We start from the raw sequence: 13683 nt of genomic DNA, 5'->3' as shown, positions 1-13683 counted from the left end.
TAGCTAGGAAAAGGGCACCTGGAGGAAAAGGAAGCCTTGATCTCTGCAGAAACTGTGCACACATCGAGAACACAAATAGAACTATAGGAGCTACCATAGTGTAATGTGTCCTGCACTATAACTGCAGCAGGTGGGACTGCCTACTTCAGGCATGCCAGGAGTCACCTAAAAGGCAACATGAATCAAGTACACCTCAGAGGAAAAAAATCATGTGACTGTTGATAAAATGCTAGCACTGGGCTGAGGATTGAATTATACGGGTCCCAGTTAGAAATATGCATACTGACCATTCTCCATAAAAGTGGCATTCTGAGACTAACTTATTGAATGCACAATATACTAACTTGTGTCTTACAAGATGCATAGAGACACCGAATAGGGCAGTAACCGTAGTACTCGTGACTCATCTTACATAGCTCAGGCTGCTATGGCTCCTCTACAACTGCTAGTACAAAGCCTAAAGAGAAATAGCATGAAACCACTTCCAAGCACAGACACCCTCACGGCCCTGCCTGTCTGGCCGCGGCACTTACAGCTTGTCCACCCTCGAGAAGCCGTGTCCCCAACAGCCACCCAGCGCCAGCCCCGCTCCAACTGGCCGCACAGGGAGCGGAGCATGTGCACAACGCCTGGGGGTGCCGCTGCAGCGGGCTCTGCCCTCCGCCCCGGGAGCCCCGCACCTTGTCCCCAGGAGCTCCGCATCCTGACCCTGGCGCCCCGCACCCTGTCCCGGGGAGCTCCGCCCTTCTCCCCCCGCCCCTCCGCTTACCGCGCAGAGGCTGCCCGTCGCCGTGGCGACGTGCCCTGGGACCCCTCGCGCTCGCGTGTCCGCCGGGAGGGGGACGGCCAGGCCGGGCCGGGCCGCCGGGGCCCGGGATCCCACGCGGGGGCGGCCAGTCCAGGCCAGTCGCCCCGCGGAGCGGAACCGGCATTCGGAGGCGGGGCGGGGATGGGCGGCGGGCGGGGCGCGGCGGGCCCGCCAGGGGGCGCGCGCCACCGGCAGCTCCCCGCCCCCGACGCCCCGCGGGCGAGCGCCGCGTCACCGGCTGCGCCCGAGCGTCAGAGCCCGGCGCCGCGCGTACGATGGGCCGCGGGCGGCCGGGCGGCCCGTGTCCCGCTGCCGTGAGTGATCCCCGGGCGGGCCCCTCCGTAGGCGGGGTCCCGGCCCGGGTGGCGGGGCCTGGCCCGGCTGCGGGGGGCGCGGGGGGAGGTTGGGGCGTGAACGGGGCTCGGCGGCGCCGGCGGGAACTGCCCTTCCCTGCGCTCGGAGCCCCCCTGGCGCCGCCTGGCCCCACCGTCCCGCCCCGGCGGGCCCGGGCGCTTCTCGGCCCGCGGTGTCGCCACGGCCTTGCGCCAGCGCCGTGTCCTCCTTGTCCCCCGGCAGGTGCAGGGCACCAGCGGCAGCAGCGCCCGCAGCAAGTGCTCGGCGGCGGCGCGGGGCTACATCCAGGACCGGTTCCTGCCCCTCCTGGTGGGGCGGCGGCGGCGGCGGCGGGCCCCGCTTGTCCACCGGTGAGGAGCGGGCGCGGCGCGGGGTGCCCGGCTGGCGGCTGCCGGGCCCCGGTGCGGGCGGGCCGCAGCCTCCCCTGCCCGCTGCGGAGGGGCTCCAGCGGCTCCCCAGGCTCCTGGCGCTTCGGTTTGGAGGCACAACTCCATGAAATGCGTTTTTAGGACACGGTGACAGAGTGGCAACTTGCCGAGCACTGACTCTCAGTGATGTCACCTTTTTAGACACTTAGTATAATTTTACATGGCTTACGGGCAAAAATTGAAAGCTTTGTCCTGAGTGAAATGTGTCCCTAATTCCCGTATTCAATGCTGCTGAAAACTGCTTGAGGTCTGAAAACTAACTTACCAAAAATCTTAGCACGTCAGTAGTTTTCTCATTAATTTTTGTGATAAATAACTTAGTCCCAAAATAGGATTACAATCAAAGTTTGCAATTTATTAAGCAAACAGGCAAGCAAACAGCGCTGGGTGCGCCAGGAGTCTCTGCTTCACCAAGATGCACTCCATACAAAATATATTTTTGGTTTATATTTCCTAAACTAATACATATTCCTAGCTATTTCTAAGAAAGGGTCGGTTTATGTAAATGGGTCCTTGGAACAGGCATGTACTTCGTGGCGCATGCTCTTTCTATCTCTGAGGGTCTTCTTAAGCCCTGTCTGGCGGTTGGTGGATGAAGTCAGCAGTCTTCCTCGGCTCACCCTTAGGATGACCCCAGATTTTACGCACGCGCCCTGTAAACTTCTCTTACTTAACACTGTGCTGTTAGCAGCTCAGCCTGCGTATCAGGGTGTGTAACCAGATGTCCTTTGTAAGGTACAGGAACTAGGTATGTAGCCTGGTGTTCTTTGCAAGATACAGGAACTATATCCATTGATCGCTCTGTTTTTCTTAAGCGTGTGGTTATACGAGGGTATGTAAGACAGAAGGTTACATTTCATCCTGCGGTCCTAGCATTGTTCCATATCGACACGAATCAATTGAACACATTTCACAATTCTCAAGAACATTGTAATTTTGGTAAGGTATTTGGTGGCTCAGGGTAACAATATTATCTTTCGAATCAGTGGTATCTTACCAGTAGATCTTCTCTGGAGCTTTGCAGGACACAGGCATGAATGTTTTAATGTGTATGTGTGGAAGGTTCTATGCTGCTATGGTAGTGGAGTTTACTTAATACAAGACTAACAGTTTAATGCAATCAAATGGCTGCCCATGGCCAAAGGAGTTTCATTAGGGGGGCGAAAAAAAAAGCAGTATTCGTGTGGAAGCTTGCAGGCCTATGGAATGAGTGTTGCTCACCAGGAAGCTGAGCCTGTGTGACTTGTTGCATGACATTGGCAAGCCAAACTAAATACTAAATTCATAGAAAGAGTTAAGTATTGCAGTTGTCAACACTGTCATAACGAGTTCTGGGACATCTTAGAATAGCTAGTGAAATCTTTAGCCCTTTTGAGGTGTGGGGTAACTTGCTTGTTAAAGGGGGTGATAGGAACTGGTAAGCCTGGTGGGGATGTGGTGAAACTAACTAAAAGACAGTGCCAAGGAAAAAGAGGTGCTAGTCTGTGCTGGACTAGGCAAATGGTAAATGCTTTCCAGGAGTTAGACTTACTTAGTTCCATTCATTCAAAAACCAGAGAATTCAAAGTAATCTCTGCAAGGTGTATGACTAGGCATAATCAATACAGAATTTCATTATAATGTTTCGATAGTTTAAAATTTAAAATGTGGTTTAACGTTACTCTTAATTGAGTATAACATTGAGCAGACATTATCATGCTTCAGTTATAGATTTTTTTTCCCCTTTGCACTGAGTCTACTGATCACATGCTTTGAAAATCCTTCCCTGACTTTGCTTCTCTTCCTTTTTTGTTCCCCACTCACTCACTGCATTTGCACACACTGTCATTCATTTTGATATACCCAATAGCCCCTTCTAAGTAAAGGAGTTAATTTCATATTGTTATGGCATATGATTTGGGGCAGGAACTGGCACTGGCCTCCCACATTGCAGAGGAGCATCCTGACTATATGGATTCATACTTTTTCACCCAGTGATGACTGATTTATGCAAAACGGAACAGGTCCAACTAGGATGACTGCATGTTTTCTCTGGGTTATCCGTAGTCTTGTTGGTTAGTACACTCACTGAATACAGGAGATCTGTATTTATTAACAAGCTCTAGATATGACATGTCATCAGACATCTTGCGGTGCAGTTCTATCAATGTGGGGTTACTGGGTAGAGAAAAAAAGTTTTTTGAAATGCAGGACGCCAGTGGTGGAGAAATAGGATTCCTGGACAGTGATTACAACTGAATTTCTTTCCACAGGGGTTACTACATCCGTGCCCGTGCTGTAGATCACTGTGTTCAAGACTTTCTGCTGAAGACCCAGAGCTACCCTAGGACACAGGTACATTTTCTCTCTCTGGGTGTACTGGCAGTTTCCACTACATGTGTGAAAAGACCTTTTGGGATCTTGGCACAGCAGTAGCGTACTAGTGCATCTGAACAGAATGAACTCAGAGATTTGACCGGCACTACTGTGACTGTCCATTTGTCACTTTGACAGAAATATCTGGGAGGGGGCAATACCTACACAAAATTCTTCTACCTCGTGCAGGGGATTGCCTGATTTTGTCGCTATAGATGATGTTATTGAATATTTTTCACACCTAGATGCTCAGGATGCTGCTAGACATGAGTATAACTTTTTCTGATACTTCCTCTGCAGATCCTGTCTTTAGGTGCTGGCTTTGACTCCTTATACTTCCGTTTGAAGGACATAGGTCTTCTGCATCACACTGTGGTATACGAGGTGGATTTCCTAAATGTGGCATGCCAAAAAGCTGCTCTGATCAAAAGAATGAAAGAGTTGTCAGCACTGGTGGGAGATACCGGAGGGGAAGGATTAGGTATGGTATTTATGGAAGGTGTTCTGGATACTAAATGTTTAGAAGAAGCAAACATAACTTCAGCCTTTAGAAAGTGAGGTATGATGGTAGAGGAACTACAAAGTTGTAGACAAAAAGCATGGTTTTGCTGAAAATTTTTGGCACAAACATAATTTGTAAGCATTGGGAGGTGAAAAGAAGACATGTAGGTACTGGAATGGATTTGTCAGGAATGGATTATATCAAACCAGGTTCAGTTTCTTTCAGTTACAGTTTCTCAAGTACTGCATCTGGCTTTGGGATCTTTAATACAAAGGCAGTGGCAAACTGCAGCATGTCCAGTGAGAGGTCACAAGAACGATAAAGTGGTGGAGCACATGACATAGGAGGGCAGGCTGAGAGAACTGGGTTTGTTCAGCCTTAGGAACTGAGGTGAGGCTTACTGCAGTCTTCAACTGTCTGACAGGAGAGGATGAAAAAGGTGGAGCCAGACTTTTCTTGGAGGCACAAAGCAAACAGTCAAGGGGCAATTGTTGCAAGTTGTAGCAAAGGAAACTTCAGTAATGTGTAATGAAAATGTTTGTTTCTTGGGTTTTTTTCTGCCACATGAGTAGTAAAAAATGGGAACAGATTGCCCAGAAAGGCGGTAGAAACTCCAGCTTTGGACATAGTTAGAGCTTGACTGGACAAAGCCTCCAGCAGCCTGATACAGGTAACTGCTGTGAGCAGGGAGTTGGACTAGATGACCTTCAAAGGCCCCTTTCAACCTAAATTATACTGTGATTTATGGCCTTTATGGGTAGGAGAAAAGGTACGACTCTTGGGTGTATGGAATGTAATAAAACATCAGTTGTTATGTTACCTGCCTTTTTTTTTTTTTTTTTTTTCACTCTGCAAGGCAGGACAAAAATAAGCCTTATGAAACTACCATAGAATGTAAGTAAAGCTGAAAGGATTATTATGCCAGCTAAATACTAAGGGGCAATTCAGTGGAAGAATGGAGGAATGTAAAGTATGGGGTTCACCAGAGATTTCTCTTGCATCTGATTTCCTTCAAGGTTTCCGTTAATGTTCTAGATGATATGCTGTAGAAAGTGAAAATGTAATAAACCAGCAAGAAACAGGGAGAGCTGAATATGGTGGATGAGAGTAGGATTTTGACAAAGTACATGAATGGTCCGGAAAATCTGGAATGAGATACAGTAGGGACAGTAATGAAATACAGTAGGCTGCTATGCTTAGACTGTAATAATTAGTTTAAATACAGATGGAAGACAGCTACAGAGACAGGTGCAGAGCACAAGTCCCTGGCTGCCATGAACAGTTGAGTAAGTCTTTGTGAGTAGCTCTTCCATGAGCTTGCTCAGTTTCCTCCTGAATCCATTCTTGTTTTTGTGGTTGGTTTTGAATCCATTCACTGGCAGCATCCTGTAGCAAAGAATTGTGTCCATACCAATAATCTTCAACTACTTCAGCTGAAAGGCAGGTGTCAGAAGAGTTGGGAATATCCTATTTTCTGTGCCCAGAGGGCAGGAAGCGATGTGTAGATCAGTTAGTTGTCAGAAGAAGTTAATAGGGAACATGGAGATGGGCTTCTAGAAAAGGCTGTTTTGCCTCCAGTAATGAATGCCTTTGAGAAGAGTAATTAACAGTTCTCAGGGCGGGTGTAGTTGTTGGATTGCACTGGTACAGAGACATAGAGTAGGTAATTTCTAAAGGTACTTTACAGTTTGTTTCTGATTTGGTTTTGGTTGAAACAGCTTAACAAGCTATAGCTTATGGAGTACAGAGGTATGGTATTATAATCATAGAATCGCAGAATGGCTTGGGTTGCAAGGGTCCTGAAAGACCCCCTGCCACGGTCAGGGACATCCCCCACCAGCCCAGGCTGCTCCCAGCCCCGTCCAGCCTGGCCTTGAGCCCTGCCAGGGATGGGGCACCCACAGCTGCTCTGGGCAGCCTGGGCCAGCGCCTCGCCGCCCTCACGGGGAAGGGTTTCTTCCTTATATCTAATCTAAATCTAATGCTTACAAATCATAAATTGGAACTTATTTCTGAGAGCGGTGATCTGGAAGACTAGTATTTGCAGGGAGCTAGCATGTGCTGGTTCAGGATTCAATGCAATTTTACAGAAATGAAATCTTTAAAAAACAAACCTCAAAAAACCCTTGAGAATGGTTTTATGGTTGTTAGGCAAACCATTCAAATTCTGTCAAAGCAATGGTACTTAGCTTAAACTGAAAGGTCTGTAAATGAGAGCCCTTCAGATTTGATTCTGAATTATAGTGGCTCTATAAAAATGTTCTTAAAGTAAATATGATAAAGTTTTGTTGTTATACTAAATGTGATAATTCTGTGAGACATCTATAGGTGAAATTTGCATTAAGAATAATGGAGTTTTCGATCTGCATTTAATGGATTGCTTCTTGACACTATCCCTTTATGGTTCATTTAGCAATGGGGATTTTCTTGTACATGTCCCAGAGAAATTGAGTTGATGGGCACAGGCTTGTGAGCGATTGGCTGTGGGGCTGTGGGGCTGATATTCCTGTTTGTCCCTTTTGGTCTCAGTATTGTATCAGCACTGTAGTGAGGCTGGATATTTTTTGTCTCCCAGGAGTCATTACCTTTTCTGGAGAGGATTATAAATTACTGGGAGTGGATTTATCAGAGCTGTCTGAGCTGGAGAGAGCCCTGGAGGAAGCAGGACTGGACAAGGAAATTCCCACCCTCTTCATAGCAGAGGTGGTGCTCACCTACATGGAAAACAGCAGGTCAGTTGAGTTATCCTCTGTTAACTAGGTGGTAAAATGAAAAGAACAAGCCTCTTTTTTTGTACGCCACTCACGGCTGGGAGACCTGCTGTCTTGTAACTAAAGCTTCAGCACTTCTGTGGAAGACCTAAACAGCTCCTTACATCATAATTGTGATGGGATAATTTGTGTCCATGACATCCTAAAAGGGAGGAAAAATAAGAAGAAAAACCTTGAACAAGTGATTTTGAGGTTTTTGTTCTGCTCATCCCCTGAATTCTCTGCACAGATGGGAGAGGAGAGGTTCATAAGTTCCCAGCACAGGATTCTCTTTGGTATATTACCTGTGTCAGGATGCCTTAATAGCATGCTTTATAGTGTTGCAGGAAGATAGATTTTGTCTGCCCCTCAGTGAGTTAATTCCTTGTACACAATCTGCCTGACAGGTCAGATGCCTTGATTCAGTGGGCAGCAGAGCATTTCTCTCAGGCATGCTTTCTGCTGTATGAGCAGATGCACCCAGAGGACCCTTTTGGACGTGTCATGCAGCAGCATTTTAGCCAGCTGAACTCTACACTTCATTCTTTGTCAAAGTACCCTGATTGTGAGGCACAGCGGAGGCGCTTTTTGGAAAAGGTAAGTACCTGCAGCTCTAAGGAACGCATGAAGCGTGTCTTATCTGGGAAAGATTGTAGCATTAAATAATTTTGGAAGTCATCAGATGTGTCAGTTATGGGTTGAAGAAGACAGGGACACTGCCTTCTGTAGTAGCATGACTAGTCATTTGAAGGTCTTTCCAACCAACTTGCAGTCTACTTTCTGGTATGGCATTAAGGCAAGATGGATTCTTCTGAGGCTTTTGATACAAAAAAATTTAAGTTCTTAGGAGCTTTACAGGTAAGAGATCTATTCTCACTAGACTCTAGGCTGCTGTTGTTCCAGCTAGAGAGTCTTAAAGGCCCATGCAGATGTTTAATTTAGGGTCTTCGTTTTCTTGTGAGAAGTGAGTTTATCCTTCCAGAGCTAATAATTTTGAGGGGTTTCTCTTTTAGGGTTGGACTGAGTGCAGTGTCATGGATATGAATACGTTTTTCACCTGTTGTACTCCAGAAGATGAGCAGCAAAGATTGCAGGCTCTGGAGCCTTTTGATGAATATGAGGTAACCCTTCTTTATTCTGAACACCAATGACCTGGTGTTGATATGATAAGGTGTCTGCAACTTCTTACGGTCATAGTTCTGTACAAGAGTTGCTGAAGCATAGGTGTTCATGGAGGCAGAAAGGATGTTGAATCAGGCGGTTCATGCAGAGCCCACAGGAAGCTCCACTTGACGCTGGGGCAGGTAGCACTGGAAGCAGACTCTTGCTTGTTCCTTCCCCAGCGAGCGGTCTCTTAGGGAGACAGCCTTAGCATAGCAAACTAGCTGGTGGTATAAAAGGTGCTGTTGATGCTAAAAGTTTGCATGGGTTCAAGGGGCAATTATTTTAATGAAAGAGAAGTCTATTGAGGATTACTGAATAATATAAAAATAAACCTGTTGTGAGTTTCCTGACTGCAAATGGTTGGGAGCCGTCCTGGGAGAAGTAGTTGTACTCGTCCTGCTCTCCTGTGTTTCTGTAGGCTATTACTGTTTGTCATTGTTGGACTCAGGTTACTAGTTTCAGATGTTTTTTGGTCTAATGTTGTGCAGCCATTTTCTATATTAATGACTGAAATTTAACTATGACTCTGTTCTTTGCCGTTTTTGTGTTAACTGCTAGCGAAGTCTGCAACTATTTCAAGTGTAGAAGAGAAGTCAAAGATACTGAGTAACTTCAAGATAAAGATCCTGTAGGGCACTTACTAGAAGTTTCCCTTTCAATTTTGTGATTCTCTGTTTATAATTCTCTCTAGAAATCGAACAGCATGTAGTATGAAAACCAAGTTAGTGTGCTTGCATTTATTTTTCCAACATGGAGGATCTGCTCTGCTACATGAATGCAAAATTGATCACTGAAAGATGCTGGCAGATTTGCAAAGTGGTGTAGAAATGCCTGCAAGAATTACTGTAGATCAAGACAATTGCTCATACAGTGAGAAAGAAAAGACATTTTATCATTTTTTTATAGAGGAGGTTAACACATACACAAGTCCGAGCTGAAAAATGTGCACAGGAGTAAGATACGTGGTAACAGAGAGCTCTACAATTAGCCTTTGAGGTAAAGTAAGGTCCAGGTCTTACTATAAACAAGCTTGATCAAATTAGGTAAGAAATGTAAAATATACACTTAGTGCTGAGGACAATTAATTTTTAGAATAATTTGCCTAGGGGTTAATAGTGGATTCTTCAATTCTTCAGTTTTTACATTAATTTTTGGATATCACTTTTCAAAAGATGCTTTTTACTTTGGTAGATGTTTGGGCAGTGATGCTAATATTGTGGTTTCTTGTGCCTTTTAAATTCATATTTATGCCTTTTAGTCACATAGTTGGCTGAATATATCCCACCCCATGGGAATGAACACAGTAAATTCCCTGATGTCCGTAAAAGCCGGGGTGGACCCTAGTGTTGCTCCTGACTACCTGTGCAATCCTCTTGCTTGTGCTTCTGCCTCTGAATGATTCCAAGGCCAGACTGGAAATCGTATTTATGTATCATTGGCCAGCTGAGACCATATTGCACCTTTGAACATTTGCAATTTCTTTGGGATCATTCTGTTCCGTGACCTTTAGGAAACCTTAATCCCTCTGGTATACAGCCCTCACTCTTTTCTGTGATCTGAACTGGGAAGCATAAAGGGAAGCTGATTCCAAAAAAAGAAAAAAGTTCCTCATGCAACATGTAATTATTCTATGGAACTCCTTGCTGCAGCAGCTTACAGATGATAGAAGTTTATGTTAGAGTTCAAAGAGCAACTGAATAGATTCATGGATGGGAAATCCATCGAGGATTGTTCAGTACAAAGACTCAGCTTCTTGCTTAGAAAATCCCTGAGCTGTACATTTTTGAAGATTGAGGTGAGGAAGGTATTTACACACTTGCTCTTTCTCAGATTCAGCTTTAGTCTCCTGATTTTGGCCACCATTGGAAACCTAGGCTAGGTTTTGATCACCCTGACCATTCTGAGGTCCTTACTATTGCTTTAAGATTTTGAGGGGGATTGTTTGTTTTTGTTTTTTTTCTTTGGGCTTGCTACAGGAATGGCATCTCAAATGTTCCCATTACTTTGTCTTGACTGCGTCAAAGGGGGTGGAACCTTCCTGGACACCGTTGTTATCCAATATGACAGGTACATACTGACTGGTTTTCATAGTATTCTTTTATCTCCTGCAGGCTTCACTGAGAGATTTTAGGAGACAGTAAAACCCTGGAAGGAACAGGTGGGATGCTGCCATCTGAGTAGCTTTCTCCATCCTTCTAACAATGGTTGTGCTGTCCATAGTGAGGCCAGGGCCACCTCCTGACTCTAGTGGTTCTGATCAATTTCATTCTTGTAGTTCATTGAACCTTCCAGTCTGAACAGCTCTTCTTTCTGTTTACATGTGGGGCCTTCCAGTGCATGGCTGCAATGCCAGTCTACCACGATCCTCCTCCTATTTTTGGTATCCCACAGACTCTCCCTTTTCAGTTTATTCCTGCTTGCCTCTATACATGGTCCTCTGAGCCATTCTATCCTTCCAGCTTCCAAAAGGTTGTTATGTTTACTTACTGCGCTATCAAAGTATCGTCCAGCAGAGCATTTAGGAGCATGTCATGAAGTTTGTGCTTTGTTTTGTTATCCCCTGTGGGTGGAATTGCACATGTAGTATTTCTGTTTTTAAAATGTTTTTAAATCTGTACGTTGCTTTTTTTTAGGTGGGAGAAAAGTGGTACAGTTAGGGAAAAGCCAAGACCAAGACTGTGTTTCTGTGATTAAAAGGACTTGGCAGCAGTAGCAATCTAAGAAATACCTGCTTTTGGCTGTTTGTTTCCTTTTTGAGGGTGGAAAGCAGAAGGTTATTTTTAAGCTGTTTCACATCACTAGTCTTGTTCACAGTATGGCACCACAAGTAGATCTGTCTGTAACTGAAAGTCAAAATCCATGTTCTAGAGAGCAGGAAAAGCAGCTGGAAAAGGATAAGGCAGGATGACGTTCGTTAACCTAACAAGGCCATTGTGTTGTGTCTTGATTCGATCTGAAAATGTGTAGTGAAATTGAAGCTAAATGGATGTGGGTGTGGTTAAATATATTGTGTGATTGTCACTAGTCCTTATGTTAAAACCTTAAAAGCTCCTAAACGTGCAGGCTCTATCCTTAAGTTAAAAAGAATCTGGCATTTGCTTAACTGATATGAGTACAGTGAAGACACTTGATTCATGAGAGACAGGAATAGGGTCTTTCTGCTGTTGACTTTTGTATTCAAAACTGATAGCAGGGGGGTTGAAAGTCTGGTAAAGTATCCATTCTTAGATATTTTTTTACTGGGAATGGCAAAAGGTATGTCTCAAATACCAGTATGTGCCCCCAACTATCCTATCAAATAGATTTGGGTCCCTCTTCAAGAGAGTTGCAAGTACTAACTAAGCCTTCTAAACAGAGCACAGTAAGTATATTTTCTGAAACGAAAACCCCCATCAGTCTTAAAAAAAATAATCTGTAGAAAGACATGTAAGTCCAAGAAGATGAAATTTTTTATTTCATCAAACAATAGAAAGTCTTGTACTAAGCAGCATTCAGTAGGCACAATTTTTCTGGGTATGGCATACAAAAAAATAGACTGAGAGCTGCTTTTCCCGCACCTCATCATCTCTTACAACACAAGAGTAAGGCACTTGCTTAAAACAAAGAAGACACAAATTTGAAAGTCATTAAAACAATTTGTACAATGCATAAGTGAGCTAGAGTCCTGTGTTTAAAGCTTGTTTCACACTAAGGGATGTAGTATTTAGAGAGAAGGCATCTAGATAACTGAAAATATTCTCTTATAGTAGGGCTGTTGGAATTAACAAAGATTATTCCTCATGCTTTAGAATTGTATTTCAGTGCTTTTCTGAAGGTAGGATCCAAATCTATCAAGAAACTTTGAAATCCAGCTTCCAGGTCTTTGTCCTTTGCTATTTGACTAGCCAAATATTGTCTTCATCAGAAAGGTACTCCCTTTGAAGGTATTGCAGTGATTCCTCTCTTGCTACAGCAGTTTAGGGTACTGCAGTCTCTTAATCTTACTTCCACCCCATTAAAGCAATCTCAGAACTGTGTCAGGAGTTGAGGGAGCAGTAAACAGAAGTAAAGCTGGCACAGTGGTAGTTCAGACCATTACGGCTTTATTTCTAGGTCATGTCAGGTTGTCTGTGTCCTCTGTCAAATTGCTTCACAATTTTTTTTTTCTTGAAAAGCTGTACAGACTTGCTCAATCTCTCATTTAAAACGTAGTCCCTGATTCTTGTTTGTGCATAAGTTCTTTGATTCTCTTTGGCTTGCAGTTCCTCATCATGAGGGTCCTGTCAGGATGGCTGGGAGTATCGCTGCAGCAGTGTGTGCAATGCACTCTGAAGTTTCTGGCCTGAGACGTTACGGTCACCACTCTGTTCTTATAAAACCCAATGTGGTTCTCACCACTGGAGGCTTTGGGGAGGAGGATGGACAGCACTGCCGTATGAGAAATTTTCATGTGCTAATTAAGCATGCAGGCTACTGGAAAGCTGGCTGTGTGAAAAAGAAAAATCCTGATAAAAAATGGGGTGAGTTCCCATACTGATGGCAAGTATATGGAAGTCGTTTTTGTGCTAACAATGAAATAATGTCTAGTGGAAAAGTGATGTCACAGCATGGTTATGCTGGCAGTCAAAGAGATCTGAAGGTTCTGAATGCTAAGTGCCAGGTCCTGCACTTGGGTCGTAACAACTCTGTGCAACACCACAGGCTTGCGGAAGAGTGGGTGGGAAGCTGCCCAGCACAGGAGGAGTGCTGGTCGGCAGCCGGCTGGGCATGAGCCCCCCGTGTGCCCAGGTGGCCACGGCGGCCAGCAGCGCCCTGGCCGGTGTCAGCAGCAGCGTGGCCAGCAGGGCCAGGCAGTGCCCGTCCCCCTGTGCTGGGCCCTGGTGCGGCCGCCCCTCGAGCCCTGGGCTCAGCGTTGGGCCCCTCACCCCCAGACAGACCCGGAGGGGCTGGAGCGTGTCCAGAGCCGGGCAGGGGCTGGGGAAGGGTCTAGAGTACACGGCTTGTAAGGACTGGCTGAAGGAACTGGGGCTGTTTAGCCCGGAGAGGAAGAGGCTGAGGAGAGGCCTTGTCACTCCCTACGACTACCTGACAGGGGCTGTAGGCAGGTGGGGGTCGGTCTCTTTTCCCAGGTAACAAGTGGTAGAATGAAAGGAAAGGGCCTCAGGTTGCACCAGGGGAGGTTTAGGCTGGATGTTAGGAAACATTCCCTGAAAGAGTTGTCAAGCACTGGAACAGGCTGCCCAGGGAAGTGGCTGAGTCACCATCCCTGGAGGTATTTAAAAAGCATGTAGACATGGTGCTTAGGGATATGGTTTAGCGATGCAGTTGGACTTGATATTAACG

General features: G+C 45.6%; 1 protein-coding gene across 2 annotated transcripts in view; it reads left to right on the top strand.

Moving 5' to 3' along the window:
• The first annotated feature begins 987 nt into the window (after positions 1-987).
• The window catches only part of LOC308059009 (tRNA wybutosine-synthesizing protein 4-like), a 34253-nt gene continuing 21557 nt past the window's right edge, over positions 988-13683 (top strand). Inside the window, exons 1-9 of one of the 2 annotated variants that reach the window (XM_080375755.1) lie at positions 988-1122; positions 1385-1512; positions 3843-3924; positions 4246-4426; positions 7023-7179; positions 7605-7794; positions 8211-8318; positions 10338-10428; positions 12603-12860. In XM_080375755.1, the coding sequence (XP_080231881.1) occupies positions 1084-1122; positions 1385-1512; positions 3843-3924; positions 4246-4426; positions 7023-7179; positions 7605-7794; positions 8211-8318; positions 10338-10428; positions 12603-12860 (1234 nt within the window). In that variant the 5' untranslated portion in view covers positions 988-1083. The remainder of the gene's footprint in view (positions 1123-1384; positions 1513-3842; positions 3925-4245; positions 4427-7022; positions 7180-7604; positions 7795-8210; positions 8319-10337; positions 10429-12602; positions 12861-13683) is intronic. The other variant, XM_080375756.1, reaches the window with a different exon arrangement.

This window comes from Falco punctatus (assembly GCF_963210335.1).
Source record: "Falco punctatus genome assembly, chromosome: 2".
NCBI classification, from domain to species: domain Eukaryota; kingdom Metazoa; phylum Chordata; class Aves; order Falconiformes; family Falconidae; genus Falco; species Falco punctatus.
This window is presented reverse-complemented; position numbering and strand designations above follow the sequence as displayed.